Source organism: Natrix helvetica, assembly GCF_964273705.1.
Source record: "Natrix helvetica genome assembly, chromosome: 3".
Taxonomy (NCBI): Eukaryota; Metazoa; Chordata; class Lepidosauria; order Squamata; family Natricidae; genus Natrix; species Natrix helvetica.
Genome location: NC_138549.1, coordinates 58,418,229 through 58,433,860, shown reverse-complemented (window position 1 = coordinate 58,433,860; position 15,632 = coordinate 58,418,229). Strand labels below are relative to the sequence as shown.

General features: G+C 42.3%; 2 protein-coding genes across 2 annotated transcripts in view; one reads left to right on the top strand and one right to left on the bottom strand.

Annotated features, from left to right (window-relative positions):
* Nucleotides 1-4,833, top strand: part of HMGCS2 (3-hydroxy-3-methylglutaryl-CoA synthase 2) — an 82,604-nt gene extending 77,771 nt beyond the window's left edge. Inside the window, exon 9 of the mRNA XM_081947141.1 lies at nt 4,719-4,833. Within this exon, the coding sequence (XP_081803267.1) occupies nt 4,719-4,759 (41 nt within the window). The 3' untranslated portion in view covers nt 4,760-4,833. The remainder of the gene's footprint in view (nt 1-4,718) is intronic.
* PHGDH (phosphoglycerate dehydrogenase) lies at nt 12-13,234 on the bottom strand. The gene is made up of 12 exons (XM_081947136.1): nt 13,019-13,234; nt 10,202-10,353; nt 8,486-8,551; nt 6,339-6,393; nt 6,147-6,245; nt 5,868-6,000; nt 4,842-4,990; nt 4,314-4,466; nt 3,552-3,684; nt 2,009-2,136; nt 1,457-1,676; nt 12-248 (listed from the first exon to the last, which is right to left on the bottom strand). The coding sequence occupies exons 1-12, from the start codon at nt 13,172-13,174 to the stop codon at nt 94-96; spliced, it is 1,599 nt and encodes a 532-aa protein (XP_081803262.1). The 5' UTR covers nt 13,175-13,234; the 3' UTR covers nt 12-93.
* Nucleotides 13,235-15,632: the final 2,398 nt, after the last annotated feature.

Here is a 15,632-nt window from a genome sequence, read left to right as displayed (position 1 = left end):
GATGCGCAAAATCATTTTTGCATTATTTTTAATTAGATTTATAAGATTCACATTACAGAAACTGGTGGTCCCTGTCAAGTTCTTCACCAGAATTTAAAGTATCACCTGGAACACTTCTGTCAGATGTGGCTTCAATTCCTGCAGGTTTTGTAGAGCAGAAGATAGACTCAGGACATTCCACTCCTGTCCACTATCAGTACTGGAATGATGGTAGCACAGCAGCTCTATTTTGGTCTTCCCTAGCAGATCTGAAATCAGAACAATGCTCATTCCAGAAATCTGACTATGCATTTGCAGACCAGTAATCTTCACCGCCTACACTGCTAATTTTTTGTGCCAAATTGTAGTGACATTTGTTAAAAAATAAAATGCACAAAATAGATCTGTATTTTAATTTTAAAACACTTCATGTACCCCCTTAATAATGGAAAAGGATCAAAAATTATGCCTCTCTCCCCACTGTTGTCACATTGTTTGTCACTCTCCCTTATACACATCCTTATAAAAAAGATTATTTTTTAAAAAAACTACTTCATAATGACTACCTGTGAGTCACATATTGTGAGTTCATTACGAATTGTTATTTGTATTAAACTCATGTCTGGAACTTCCAGAATAATTTTTCAATCTTCTCTTCATTAACCATGTCATTTATTTCATATATCACAGAAGTGCTTTCCATACAGGTAATCCTTGCTTAGCAATTCTAATCAGGGCAGGAATTTCTGTTACAAAGCAGTCATTAGATGAAACATGTGATCATACCACTTAACAACAGCAGTTCTGGTAGCTAGAGCCAATAAGAGCCAATAAGTTCCTCAGCTTAGCACACATCATCAACAGTATGAGGGGGAAGATGCAGGAAGATGGCAAAAAACAGCTGGAGGTGGTGAAGGATGGCAAAAATAGGTGAGTGCAGTGAAGTGCAGGATGACTAAAAGGGCAGATATGGGGGGGTGGAGTTGAAGCACATACTGCGAAAATAAATGTGGCTAGGCTTATTGGTGCCTGAAATTTGATCACATGACTGCAGTAACCATAATTTTGAGGACCAGTTATAACTACAGTTCGTTCAGTGCTGCTCTAACATCAAATAGTCAATGAATGAATAGTCATTAAGTAAGGACCACCCTATTTCCCTCCACCCCAAATCCCATAAGGAGATGATTATAGCAATTATATACCAATACAGATCATATTATTCATTAGATCGTGGTTTAAAGCATCTTTATAGAACTATCAAATTTTTCACCTGTTCTTTATCATGCCTTGGAGCACTTACCATAAATGTTCTTCTAAAATCCAATGTTATTCATAGATACACCAAAGGTAGTTATATTCATGACTCATCCTTGTCTATGGTTTTAGTCTTTGGAGCACAAATTGGAGGGAACTTGATTCTAAACAAAATTCTTACTAAAAATCAGTGAAGGGGATGAGAAATGTTTTGTCTTACCAATAATTGTTGGTAACATACTGACACTGGAGGTCTTGGATTTGTAGAACAGTAGAGGACCATTGAGGGGAACCAGCTGCTTGAAGTTTGCCCCGTTGAGTTCTAGCAAGCATGGAATGGTGCCTTGCACAGAGCCAACAAGCACATGAGGGGTATTGGTTGCAGTTAGTTGCAATTGTCCATTATTGCCCAGTGCTCTGTCAGTATGAGTAGTGGTGATCTAGGAATCAGAAAGAGGGAAATTAGTACACTGCTTTCCCTGAAAGAAGAATTTTGTTCCAAATGTCTTCCAGATATGCATAGCTGCAGAAAGGTGAGTTCTTGTCTATCATGAAAACAGAAGTGTAGGGTTATTATGTACAGCCATAACTGTGCTGGGAAAGATGCATACCTTAAATTTCAACCTGTTTTATAATTATGGAAATATTAAGAAAGAAATAGCAGCACTTCTTAAGAGAAATAACTTTACACATCTCCTTAATGATCCTGCAGTTGTCTCAAAGGCCTGTAATAAACTGGCTCTTGGATCAGGGGATAAAGGGAGTTATGTACCTTCAACCCAGCCTCTTGAGCCAGAAGCAGCCCATTCACAAGGTTCACATCCTTCTGTGTAGTTTCTTGAAGAAGCCCCATTGCCACTGCAGGAATCAAGTAGTTGCTAGACTTCTGCAAGGCTGAACCTAGTGAAAATTACAGGCATGATTGAATCATCAGAAGGCACTTAATATTATCTCTCCCCAGAAGATGTATAAACTGAGGAACAAAGTCCAGGGTTTCAAACAGAACCCATCCCTGTAAGCAAAATTACAAGTTTCCATTTGTCTCTTGTTAGAGACTACAACAGGTACGGTAAGTCTTTTCCTGAAAGGTGATCCTCTCACCAGCTTCACTCCTTCAGAGAAGGAAAAGGCCCTTTGTCTCTCACCCAGCATCCATACATTTACTAGACAGATTGGTTCTGATATGGAAAAGAAACAAAATATTGATAAGGAAGCTAACTAAAGACTCCCCCCTCCCCCATAAACATATTTGTTGAGAATACCATATTATAGAAAATAACAGAGCAAAAGTTAATGGAGCAAGATGCTTTTGAAAGTGAACATGTGTAAATAGAGGCTAGGAAAGATAATGGTGATGATGAAGATGGATGGATAGGATAAATAGGTAAAAAAAAGAGATGATAAGAGTTTGAAAAATCAAGATCGAGTGGAGAATCTTGATGGATAGAACAGTTCTCAGTTGCAAACACTGATACTCTACATCTGGTGGAGTATGAGAGCAGAATGTGATTCACTTATTGAATATATAGAATTGAAAGAGCCACTGCACTCTTGGCTCTTTCAAAACTTTGGGACTTTGAAGGAAGAATAAGTTGCCTAGCTATATGTAGCTTTGCAACTCAGAACAAAAGCTTCTATGGCATATTTTTATATTTCAAGTAGAAAGGGGTCAAGCTCAACAGCTTAAGAATCATCTTACATGGATTAAACTGGGAAAAATAGATCCACCCCCAGCACAATCATGTTTACTTGCAAATAAGAATCATTACTCAAATTGGAATACAAAGTCAACATGCACAGAATTAATTTTATTAAATGATCATTAATTCAGACTGAGAGTGTTGTCTTCCTCTAACCATTTTGGAAAGGTGGCCTTCTGGCTATTATATAGATGTGTATATCTACATAAATACACATTCACACACACACCACACACAAACACATATGGATCTCATGCATCCTTTTGTTGCAGAAGAAATTCCGACAATTAGTTTAAGTGAGAATAAGCAATCCTAGAGAAAGACATGATTAATCTAATCTAATCTCTAACCATTTCTGAAACATGTTTTCTTAAAACTTTGAGAAGAAAGCAGAAGTCAAAACAAAGAAGGAAACAAAAGACATCCCAGAGAGGGTGAAAGTTATTGACTCTCTTTAAAAAGATGAAATCTCACACAAGAGAAATTATGTAGGCTGAAAAATAAAGCTTTTCTGTTAAGTAGGAAGATGAGAGAACAAAAGCAAAGGAGTGAAAAGATTTTGGTAAAAAGCCAATATCTGAAGGCCAAGCACTATGCCTGGCTCTCTCATCTCACCCTCGGTAATAAGCTGCACACTTCCATTCAATTGGTGGCTCAGTGCATGTAGCACAGTTCCTAAAGCTCTAGCCAGTGCAATCCATGGCTTGGTATGGGATGCATATGCACTGCTAAGAGCCTGTCCATTTACCTGAGAGAGGGAAGAACAGAAATGTAAAACTGCCTATTGGACTAGACTTCCAACCCACAACCCTTTCCCCAGTTATACAGGGACAATATTTTCACATCAAAATGCATTAAGTACCAAATTTGATGAGTTTCTTAGCAGCTGAATACCAACATATCGTATTATCTTCTTTGATAATCTATCCCCTTGGGGTATTTAGCATGAGGACTGCTTTCAATTTTAGAACTGAATATCTTTCCACTGTATCAACCAGTTCTATTTTTATTATCATTTATAAAAAGTAATACTGGCAGTCACACAATGAAAGTTAGCACTTTTAAGCTTGATAGGTCAGTACAAGCACTGGCTGAACTTTAGGTTTAATTTAATACTGTGTGTTTTAGCTTGTATTCAAGTTAGCTGTTTATCACATCTCAAATGTATTGTATGATGCTGTGATTTTGCTTACAAATTCAACTCTTTCTGAAAAAATGAAATGTGCTAGAATATGCAGAAACTGAGTTTAAAATTTGTGCTGGTCTTTGACCATAATAAATATTTGATGATGATAAGTTTAAAATTAAAATTAGTTAAATGAATTTTTAAAATGATATACAAATCATGACTAGCTGAGGATTAAATGTGGGACTCACAGTGCCAACCAGTGCCTTGCCCTGGGCCAAGTCTACAAGCTGCATGGCAATATCTCTTCCACAGCGACTCTGAGCTTCTCTGGTACTGGCACCCAGGTGGGGACAGCTGATTACATTGGGATGGTTAACCAAGGCTTTATCCTTGGGTGGCTCCTAAAAAGGAAAAATGATTTGTTTAAGTTATAAAAGGCTAAGTCCAGGCTTAGTTGATTTAGAAAAAAATTGTTATCCTTAATAATGCAGACACTGTAAGACTCCAACTACTTTTGCAGTGAAACAATAAGGAGCAGCATTTTCAGATATTTAGCTCTAGAACATTAGTAGATAACTATGTATTTTTCATCCTGAAGTGCACACTTTCCTCAATCACAGTATATGACCAAAAATATGTCCTTTTATTTCCAGAGTTCCTCAGCCAGTTTGGCTGTCACAGGAAACTGCTGTAGAACAACTAGCTCCACCTGCACCACAACTTTGCCCAGCAGAACTGAACTGTTAAAAGCAAAACAAGATGTCACAAAGCCTCACCTCTGTGAAAACATCTAAAGCTGCGCCTCCACAGCGGCCAGACTGGAGAGCCCGCAAAAGGGCACCTTCATCCACAATACCTCCTCGAGCACAGTTGATCACCTGGACCCCATGGCGGCATTGACCAAATGTAATGTCATTGAGAAGCCCTAGAAAAAAGCAGCAGCAAAAGCAGAGAACTTGAGTAAAAGCCCAATGTATTCTTCTTGTATTTCCCCTTGTTAGAAATTTGCAACACAATTATATCACATGCCAAGTGAACTGACTGCCTTTCCATTTAGCTTGAATACTATCTTTTCCTGTAGGAAAATTCAAAGCTGTGAACAAAGCAATAAACCGGTTTAGAAAGAATTATTCAAGCAAGTTACCATAGTAAAACATGTGCTTCTCTCATGGTTTCCACAATTACAGCTGCAGAATTTTAATATAAAGACACATAACTGCTCCTCCCCCATTATCCAGAATTCTTCACCGTTTACAATGTAGTAATCCTTGTCTGCACCATTAGGGTTTTCTAACATATTCTGACTTCTCCATTCCTTATCCCCAAAGAATTCCTTTTCCTCATTCAAGATGCCTGCTTACCACATATAACTTCTCATGGTCAATCATTCCAATTTTCCGTCCTTACTGTCAGCCCACTAGCTAGAACAGACCAGGAAATCAACTCCAGATAGGCTAAAACTACTTTTATTGAGATTGGTTATATTAAAAGAATCATGCACGTCTGGTTGTACAATATTTCCTCCTCCTCCTCCTATTTCAATGAATTATGGAGGTGTCTGCTTCAGCCACTTCCTTATTTTATTTAAAATTGCTTCAGCTCCTTTTGCTTAGGCAATGAATCCTGCATATCACTGTCAAATTTTCTTCCTTACGCTACCTCCTTTCCCACTCAGTCTTATTTGCACAAATTGTGGGGTTATATAATCTGTTCCTAATAAGTAGCAAATATAAGCATGCATAACTCAGTTCTACACATGGATCCCACCAACAAAACAAGGGGCTTCAAAACTAGCACTTTACCTGTGGTGGAAGGCAGGAGTGGGGTGTGCACTGTGATGAAGTCACACAATGGCCAGATCTGTTCCAATGACAACTGTTCAACACCAAAGGTAGCTGACTCCTCAGATGTGATTATGGGGTCATAGCCTATGGTCTACACAGATAGAGAGAAGAAAGAAAAGTTTTCTGAATGGCTGAGATTTCCATATATCACCACCACTAGGAAATAGGAGCATTGGCTATCCACAGCCTTTTTGAGAAGAGGAGGTCGAAGGCAGCTGAGGGGGAAATCGCTCTTACCTTCATGCCAAAGGACTGCATCCGAATGGCTACCTCTCGGCCAATCCTGCCAAGGCCTAGAATGCCTAGGGTCTTCCCTTGAAGTTCCATCCCCATAAACTGCAGCAGAAAGACACATTGGTTTGAAACAATTTCTAATCTTTCTATAAATATATGACTCTCCTATCTGACATTCCCACAGAATCAGCTTACCTTTTTACGGTCCCATTTTCCATCTTTCATTGAGGCTGCAGCTTGTGGAATTTGCCTGAAATAACAATTTGTTACAAACAGTCTCTAATAATAATTTTTTAAAATCCCCAGGCTTTTAATCAGGGTGGCACTGTTATTTCTTATTATTCTGTTTTTATTTGATGAGTTCTGAATTGCTGAATTTTGATTTCAAGCTGTTTGGTTACTACCAATTATATGCCTACCATGCACCTCCATTTTAAGACTTACTTTACTTAAATTGATATCCCATATTTAGGAATACAAAATACAAACATAAGTCAGTCAGTTAATCCAGTGATTCCCAAAGTGTGCGCCGCGGCTCCCTGGGGAGCCGCGCTATTGTCATAAGGGCGCCGCGAAGCCGGGCGCCCGCTTCCCTCCCTCCTCTCGGGCTTTGGAGGGAAGCTTCTGCAAAAGCCCGGGCATGACAAGTCTCCCAGGCTGAAATTTGCCGAGCTGTACGCGCGCGCCTGTTTTCCACGGTGTGGAGCAGCGGCGAAATTCTGGGCGGTGAGCGATGATTCCGGGGGGCATCAGTGGGGGGGGGCAGGGTCCCCCTCGCGTTCCTCATCTTCCCGGATGGCCCCTGGAATCATCGCTCGCCGCGCAGAATCTCACCGCTGCTCCACGCCGTGGAAAACAGGCGCGTGCGCACAGCTCGGCAAATTAAAGCCTGGGAAACTTGTTGCCACTCGCCTTTGCAGAAGCTTCCCTCCGAAGCGTTCCGAGGGAGGGCTGTAAACTTCCCTCCGAAGTCTTGGGAAGTTCTGAGGAGCCCCCCAAGGCAAAACGCCGCTGCCAGGTAGCTAAAAGTACGTCTCTGATTCGTCTCTGTCAGTCTCTCTCTGATACCCTCCCTCACTCCCTCTCTCTGTTCCTCTCTCTGTCTGTCTGTCTCACTCACACACACACACACTGTGGTGACCACAGTGTGTGTGTGTGTGAGTGAGACAGACAGACAGAGAGAGGAACAGAGAGAGGGAGTGAGGGAGGGAATCAGAGAGAGACTGACAGACAGACACACACACACACACACACAGAGGGGGAGGGAGGGAGAGAAAGATAGACAGACAGAGAGAGACACACACACAGAGTGAGTGATTAAGTGAATGAGTGAGAGACAGACACACCCACATACACAGAGTGACAGAGAGAGAGGAAGGGAGGGGAGAGAGACAGAGGGAGACACACACACACACACAAACACAGAGAGAGAGAGAGACAGAGGGGGAGGGAGGGAGAGAAAGATAGACAGAGAGACACACACAGAGTGAGTGATTAAGTGAATGAGTGAGAGACAGACACACCCACACACACAGAGTGACAGAGATGGGGGAAGGAGGAGAGAGAGACAGAGATACAGAGAGAGAGAGACAGATAGACACCCAGAGAAAATGACAGAGGGAGACAGAGAGGGAGGGAGGGAGAGAGAGACAAAGAGCCAGAGAGAGAGAGAGAAAGAAAAAGAAAAAAAGAAAGAAAGTGGGAGAGAGAGATGAAAGAAAGAAAGAAAAACAACATATGACCACAATTGAGCCCAAAATTTTGGTTGCTAAGCAAGAGCGGCTCTCCAAATAAATTTCAATCGTGGTTTTGGCGAGATTTGGCTCAGTTGAAAAAAAAGGTTGCCCACCACTGGGCTAGTGTGGTGGTTAAGTTACTTTTCAAAAGCTATTTTTCTGATCCAAGATTTGAGAAGTTGTGCAGCGAACAACAAGCCCATCCATCCCATTAATAATTTTAAATCATTAAACGATGTTCAATAAATTGTGAATTTAAAGCTCGTGTTTAATTTATTTTTCAATTAACCTAACCTTAACGAACTAAAAAGTAGATTTCCAAATCCTTAAAAAGTCAAAAATTAAAAAAAATCGGATGTACCTATTAAGGGAGCCGCGGAAAAAATCCGAAGTGTTATGGGAGCCGCAAACCGAAAAAGATTGGGAACCTCTGAGTTAATCTAATGAAATAACTACAACTAGTACAGTACCCTCCCAACTCCTTATGAGATTTTAACTCTTTTCTTTGTTTGTTTAATATTTAATTTCTTGCAAGACACAGAAGTTCAAGGTAGCCTGTGCTCTTGCTAGAATGTTCCATTATTTCCCAGAAATGTTATTACTTACCTGGCCAGACTCATGATCATACCACATGTTAGCTCTGCTGCACTGAGACTATTGCCAGTGGGAGTACTATGGGGCAAAGCAATAAGTAAGAAATATAGTGTTAACAGTTCCTAGTCACTTGGGAGAGCAATCAACATAGGCTTCTATGCACTCATTCAATACACATTGTTTTCCCAGAACTAAAGTAGCATTCCAAATAGACACTACACACAGACTGTTGAATGAAAAAGACACAAATGATGTTTAGGAAGTTCTAAAAGATAGTGCCCCATAATTGAAATTGTTTTCAATTCTTTGTAGCTGAAAAGAAGAATCCTGTGAAGAAAAGAAAGACCTGTCATGCTTGTCTCAAAACTTCAAAAAGTATCCACCAGCAATTAATCTGATCTCTTCAACTAAACAAGACTGCATGAAATCCTACTACCATAGCTAGTTCCTGTCTGAATTAAACAATTACAATTCATCTGTGTATCTGAGAGGTATTTCCAGCTATCAGAGTGCATTTAAATGAACTATGAAAAAATAAGCAATAAATGAAGAATCGACACAGTACATAAGTGACTTATAGGTGAAGGCAAAAACATACCATATAAACTTAAAAGCAACCTGAAATATTTTCAAACGCAAAAACAAGTAGATTTCCTCCTCTAGAGTTAATAGGAATTGCTATTCTTAAGGAGTTGTAGCTTTGGCAATAAGGGGGAATGTTTTTTTTAAAAAAAATCCACTTGCTTGTTTTTTTTCCTTCAAGCTGAGCTGCATGGATTGAGTTGAATACAGGTAGTCATCGGCAACAGGTAGGTATGACAATTCAGTACAAAATTTATGTTAAGTGAAACTTTTGTAAAGTGAGTCTTGCTCTATTTAACAACTTTTCTTGCCACAGATGCTAAGTGAATCATTGCAGTTAACAAGTTAGTAACTTGGTTATTAAGTGAATCTGGCTTCCCCATTGACTTTGCTTGTCAGAAAGTTTCAAAAGGTAGTCACATGACCTTGGGACACAGTAACCATAGTATGAACCAGTTGCCAAGCATCTGAATTTTGGTCACATGATCATGGAGGTCATAACTGAAAAATGGTTATAAATCACTTTCAGTGCCATTGTAACTGAACAGCCACTAAATGAACTGTTGTTAAGTCGAGGACTACCTGTAGTTGTCCCTAGGATGAGTAGGAAGACGGTGTTTATTCAATTTCTCTTTTCCTGAGCCTATGCAGTGATGATTGTAAAAGGGAAATGATTCTCTTCCTATGAGAAAAAAAGAGGCTAAAGATCTTAAGAGGTTTACCACAGGCAAGGAAATAGCATGCTCAGTTTGGCAGGTAAGGAAATACTTCAGAAGATATAAAGTTATGCTAAGCATTCACTTCTCCAACAAGGGTCACCCATAAACTCAGAGCTGAGAAAGGGAGATAGGGATTGTTGCTACCGAATCCTAGTATCATATGTGCTCATCCTTAAGAAAGGCATGATCTCTTAAGACTCAGGCAATTAAAATTGCTTTCACTGAGTGACAGCAAATGTCTTTCAGAAAGAAGCCTGCCGATTCATTGCTCCTAAACTTTTGCTCCTCTGCTTTATGAACAAATCCAGGAGTTGAAGATCAGACCAGACAGGCCTGCTTTGGAATTAGGTGCCTGGTGACCTCTGCATTCCCTTCCATGTAAAAGCAGGGAATGCTTTTGCTCTCTGGCAATCTCTTGCTGACTTACTTCATGACTAGGATTCCTTTCCTTGTAGCAGCCTCCACATCTACATTGTCAACCCCAGTTCCGGCTCTTCCAATGATCTGCAACTTTTCGGCTGCATTGATGATCTCTGCAGTCACTTTGGTTGCTGAGCGTACAATGAGCCCATCAACATCCTGAAGAAATCAAAATCCAATCAGCAATTGGATAAGGGAACACAAAGCTGCCCAGAGAACTACAATCAAAGCTTAGAAATGTGCCCTCTATTCCTGTTCCTAAACCAGACAGGTATCAGGAAACTATAAGGAAGGCTGAAAGCTGCATCAGTTATAGATAACAAACCAATTCACAGATCACCTCTATATTTCTTACTTTCTCACAGAAACTCTGCAGAAAAGAAGTAATGTTAAACAAAGAACCTAAGAAGGGCTAAAATGCCTAACCCACCTCCTCCATCCCCAGCTCTATTCCTCTTGCAAGAGAACAGGGGTGTCAAACTCAAGGCCTATGGGCCGGATTCGGCCCTAGATGTGCTTGGATCCGGCCTGCACTGTGGTTCTGGAAATTGTAAGGGGCTGGCCCGCGTCACTTCAACCCAGTCCATACTATCCTGGCTTGTATGCTTGTTTGGAGGTGGTGGGTGCATGCATGCACAGGCCCAGCTCATCCCATTCCGGCATGCACACAGGTGGTGGGCCAGCATTACCTAGTCCATTGCTCGCCCCTCTGTCACCACTGCTGCCTCCTCTGGACACTGCTGCCACTGCCATTCACAGCCTGCTCCCCCCTGGAGGAGGCCTGGCAGCCGCCCCCTCCTCACCCCCCCCCTGTGCCAGCCCTCCACCTGGGTGGCCGGCCTGCCTCTCTGGCTGTTGCTCCGTGATTCTCGTGCTCCCCAGCCTGCTCTATGGCCAGTGGCATTCCCCCCACCCCCCCACTTGGGGAGAGGGTGAGGTGGGAGGTACTGCGGCAGCACTGAGGCAGAGGAGTGTGAGGTGGAGGGCTGGCACAGTGTGGGTGGTGAAAAGGGGGTAACTACTGGGGTTTTCTTTTCTCTCAGTAAAAGTTCTTTTGAAAATGGATTCAGAAGTCTTGCTTTCTTGAGAGGGCCAACTGGGGCAAGTCTGACACATTCTTCCAAAATCAATTCTCTATTCCCTTGTCCATTTCATTGAAGGCAAAAGGGGGAAAGGTAGAAATTCCATATATGTGCATTGCCTTTGCATGAAAAAAACCTAACATACAGTATATGGTGATGTATCACAAAGAAGGAAAAAATAAGTTATTACTCACATGAAATATAGGCCCTGCACTCATCACTTTATCCCCAGGATCCTCCCTGGACCCACACAGTGTCCCCCAGTTGATTTTGCTGGACCAGGTTCAAAATGCAGCAACCAAGAGTTCCCTTTTTAAAGAATCTATTTGTAGAAACGCATACTGTATACAACCCACCTTCCTTTTTTAAGCTCTCAGGCTAGAAAGATATTGTGTACTGTACAAAATTTAACATAACTTTCCCGTTAGAAGGGGAGCGGGTTCTGGCTATTATTATTGATCACTGGGAAGCAGCACATGATCAGTTTCACCCTGCATAGGACTCATCAGGCTGCAAATCTTTTTACTCCCTTTACTCCCTTATAGGCAAAGCACGAGGAACATTAAGTCAATTGTCTACTTTTAGCTTTCTTTGGTTGTCAGACAGGTGCAGGCAAGTTCCTTTCTGGTTCCAGAAGCTTAATATGTAGCCAAGCAAATTTTATCTCTCCCCCCCCCCACACACACACACTTTTCTCCAAACAGGAGGGCCTGGAAACAAGGACAGAATTTTTTCAACAGAATCCCACCAACTTCCTCTTTGTAATTGGCAAAATGTTCTTGGGATTGGGAACAGCCATTGGGAACAACCCAATTTCTCAGGACTAGAGCCAAGGATAAATTGGGGCAGTTCCCAACCAGCTTTTAGTTCTACAATCTTCCAACATAATTGGAACCAAGGAATGAGGCGGGTTATGCAAATCACAGCAGACTCGGGTTACCACTGGCGCTGTGCCTCCCACTGAGTTTAAAGGAAAAACGGTTCTCCAAGAAACAAATCAATGAGTTGAGATTGAATCTAATCACCCCAATTCTTCAGATTCATTCTTCAATTTTCCCATCATCCCCAAAGATAGCTTTTAAAGAAAAACTGGAAGGTTTAGACTTGGGCCATTAGCACGTTTGATTTACAAATTCAGCAACCTTTATTCGAGCAAACTATTCTAGAATCTCTTTTTTTCTCCACTACCAAGCCAAAGGAACCGTTGCACTTTATGCACCCGCTTTCTATCCTGCAATATTGTATTATTTTTTTCATTCTATTTATTGTAATCGCCCGCTCCAGGGGACTCTTGGCGGCTTACAAAATATAACACATTAAAACAAGTAAAAACTAAAAAGAGCTATTAAAGAAAAGCACGACGGGGGGAGGGGATTGAATTAGGAACTCTCGAGCTTGAACAAATCTATCTAGCATTGCTTGTTACACCCTTAAGCTTCCACTCTTGAATCACGAGAGTCTATAGACGGATGGGAAGACTAAAATAGCGAAGTACTCCTTATCCCCAATCGTTAAACGAAATGAGGCAAATATTCTAACTTTAGTCCCGGCGTTCTTTACAATATAGATATGAATTCATGAACACAGCTGGAAGTGGAGGGAGGAAGTGGGACACAGCTCATTATCTATCTTGCCTAGTTTAACGTTTTGTCCCCTGTCGGTCCCCCCCCCCCCTTCCGGCATTGAAACTTATCCGCCTAGAGGGGTGAAGCGAAGTAACCTCAAGGTTCTTTTGGTCTTACCTTGATCTCGGCCTGCAACTGTTCTTTGCCGAGATTAGATTTCTCTAGGACTTGGATTCCGGCCGCCTCCAGTATCTGCTTGCAGCAGGGGTCCAGGCTATCACTGATCAACACTTTAGTCAGGGTGAGCACTCCTGCAGCTGCTACTGGGGCCATTCTAGCTTCGCTGTAGCTACTCCTTTCCTAAGCTCTTGAAGGCGAAAAGAGGGAGACAGCTGGTTCACAGCGCGTGATAAAGACTCGCTCGCCCTTCGCTCGATTGGAGCGGAATGTCAAGGTCCCACCTCCCTCCCCCTTTTCCTCACCAACCATAGCCTCCGCCCCTGGAATTTTCCCTTGCACCAGCACAAATACCTTGGCTTCAGTATACCACTGTTGAGTTCCTTGTTGACAAAAGCAAAGCGGGCCCAAAGGTAGCTCGCCTCGCTTCTCTCTCGTCACTTTTTAGTTTGCCTCTTCCTTGTCTTGAGCTGACCTGAGTGCATTGCGGAGACACTTCGGTTGCCCCAAGGCGTGCTTGGAGTGGAAAATAATGCAGCTGGAAAAAGGGCAGAAGGCGGATTCTGTTACGAAGGGCCCGTGCTGGGCGCTCATTTTCGGGTTTAAGGCACACTGCATTACACAAACGAGACTTGGCATTCATCCGAAGGGAACAGCACATATCTGCGTTACACGAGCAAAAATCAGTAACTACCACGTCAGCAAAAATCCGCCGATGCTTTTTGCTGCCCGGAACTCTATCGGTTCAAACCATTCAAGCCTCTGCACCCTACACGTGTGATCTTCGCTCGTGCCCCTGAAATGGTACAAAAGTTGTGGCTGTACGAATTTCTCCGGCGGATGTATGCTTCAACTGGTGATATAAAAATGCAAAACCGATCATGAACGTTGCCAAAGTCATTGGCCTGAAGCAGAATATAAATGCAGACTCAATAACCACAAATATTACTTCTACTCAGCCAATATTCACTTGCTTGCGCTCTCTATCTCTCACTCACATGTACAGAACTTTACAGGGAGCAATATAATATCTGATTTCTTAAAAGTGAAGTTTAAAACAGTTGTGGACTGCTTACTTTAAAATCTAGTTAAAATGCCCAAGTTCTTTTAAAGATTCTCCTAACATATTGACTAGGTTTGTACCAGATACTGAGTTCAGACAAGTACTTGTAAATATGCTGTGTAAATCCAGGCATCAATTGGTTGGTAAATTTAGACTAAGTTACATACATTTGAGGTGTCTGTTCCAGTGGGCAGAAAAATCGGGACTTTGGATCTCTGTCATTTACAGCCATCCAGGTAAATAATGGTAATGCTGGAAATAACCACACTAGAATAGTATATCAATTGATGCAATATCAAGATTATTCACCCAAATGTTCCCCTAACAGACTTGATTTCCTGACAGTTTCCTTTGTGAGTGAGAAGTACCGGTACATATAACTCTTATAATTAAGCCAAACAACTTGTAGGAAGTTAACACCCACTCCTCTCCTAGAAAAATGAAATATTTTAGGAAATATTAAAAGGGCAAAATATTTCCCCTAAAAGGGAGGCAGAAACTCATCCCCCCACAATCTTTGTCAAAGGATCATTAATGCCTGGGCCAGTCCATTCTACATACCTCCTTCAGGCAGAACCATAATAGGAATCCCAAAGCCCTTTCATTACATCATCACCTGTGGTGGGTTGCCAATTTTTTCCTATTGGTTTGGGCGTGCTCGCACACATGTGCAATGCTTCTGCGGAAGAATCTGGGTGGGTGGGCAGAGCTGCCCACCGCCGCCACTACCGGTTTGCTTGATCCGGGACCGGGCTCCCAAACTGAGAGTAATCTCCCTCTGATCATCCCCCAGCAAGGCTCAATCAATCTTAGGACTAAAGACAGTCTACAGAGTGCCCCTGCATTGCCCCATTGGAGTCTGACAACCAATCAAAATACAAGCTCAAATTCAAAAGCCCAGAGAGGGCATAAAACCCAGGCATTCTCAGCATCTCCTTTGTTTTTTCCCAGCATCTCAAGCCATGTGATCCTATTCATCAATAAACCTTCTTGCCAAGCAACTTCCATGAATCCAGTATCTTTTCCTCACTTGGAACCAGAGGTGGTATTCAGCCAGTTCACACTGGTTCGCCTGAACCAGTGGCAGAAATTTTGTCCAGTTCGGCAAACTGGTAGTGATGGCCAGCTGGCCCGCCCCCAAACCAGTCACCTTGTTGCTGGTTGCTCACCCCGCCCACCCGGTCGCCGCTCGCTCGCCTGACCCTTTGTATACTGGCTCTCAAAGAGGTGGCAGCTGTCCACAAGCTGCTGAAAATGCCTCTGGTTGGCAAAAAAAGCTGCTACCATGTTCTTTGCGCATGTGCATCCCATTGCCTTGCAAGTCCTCTTGGACTTACAAAGCAATGGGATATGCATGTGCAAAGAACATGGTGGCGATGGCAGCAGCTTTTTTGCCGACCAGAGGACTTTTCAGCGGCCTGCAACCAGTTGCCACCTCTTTGAGAGCCGCTTTGCAAAGTGGCTCTCAAAGAGGTGGTGGCAGGGAGGCTTCTTTGTCTGCCAGCCACTTCCCAGCAGTGATGGCTGGCTGGGGGCTGCTGAAAACTCTGG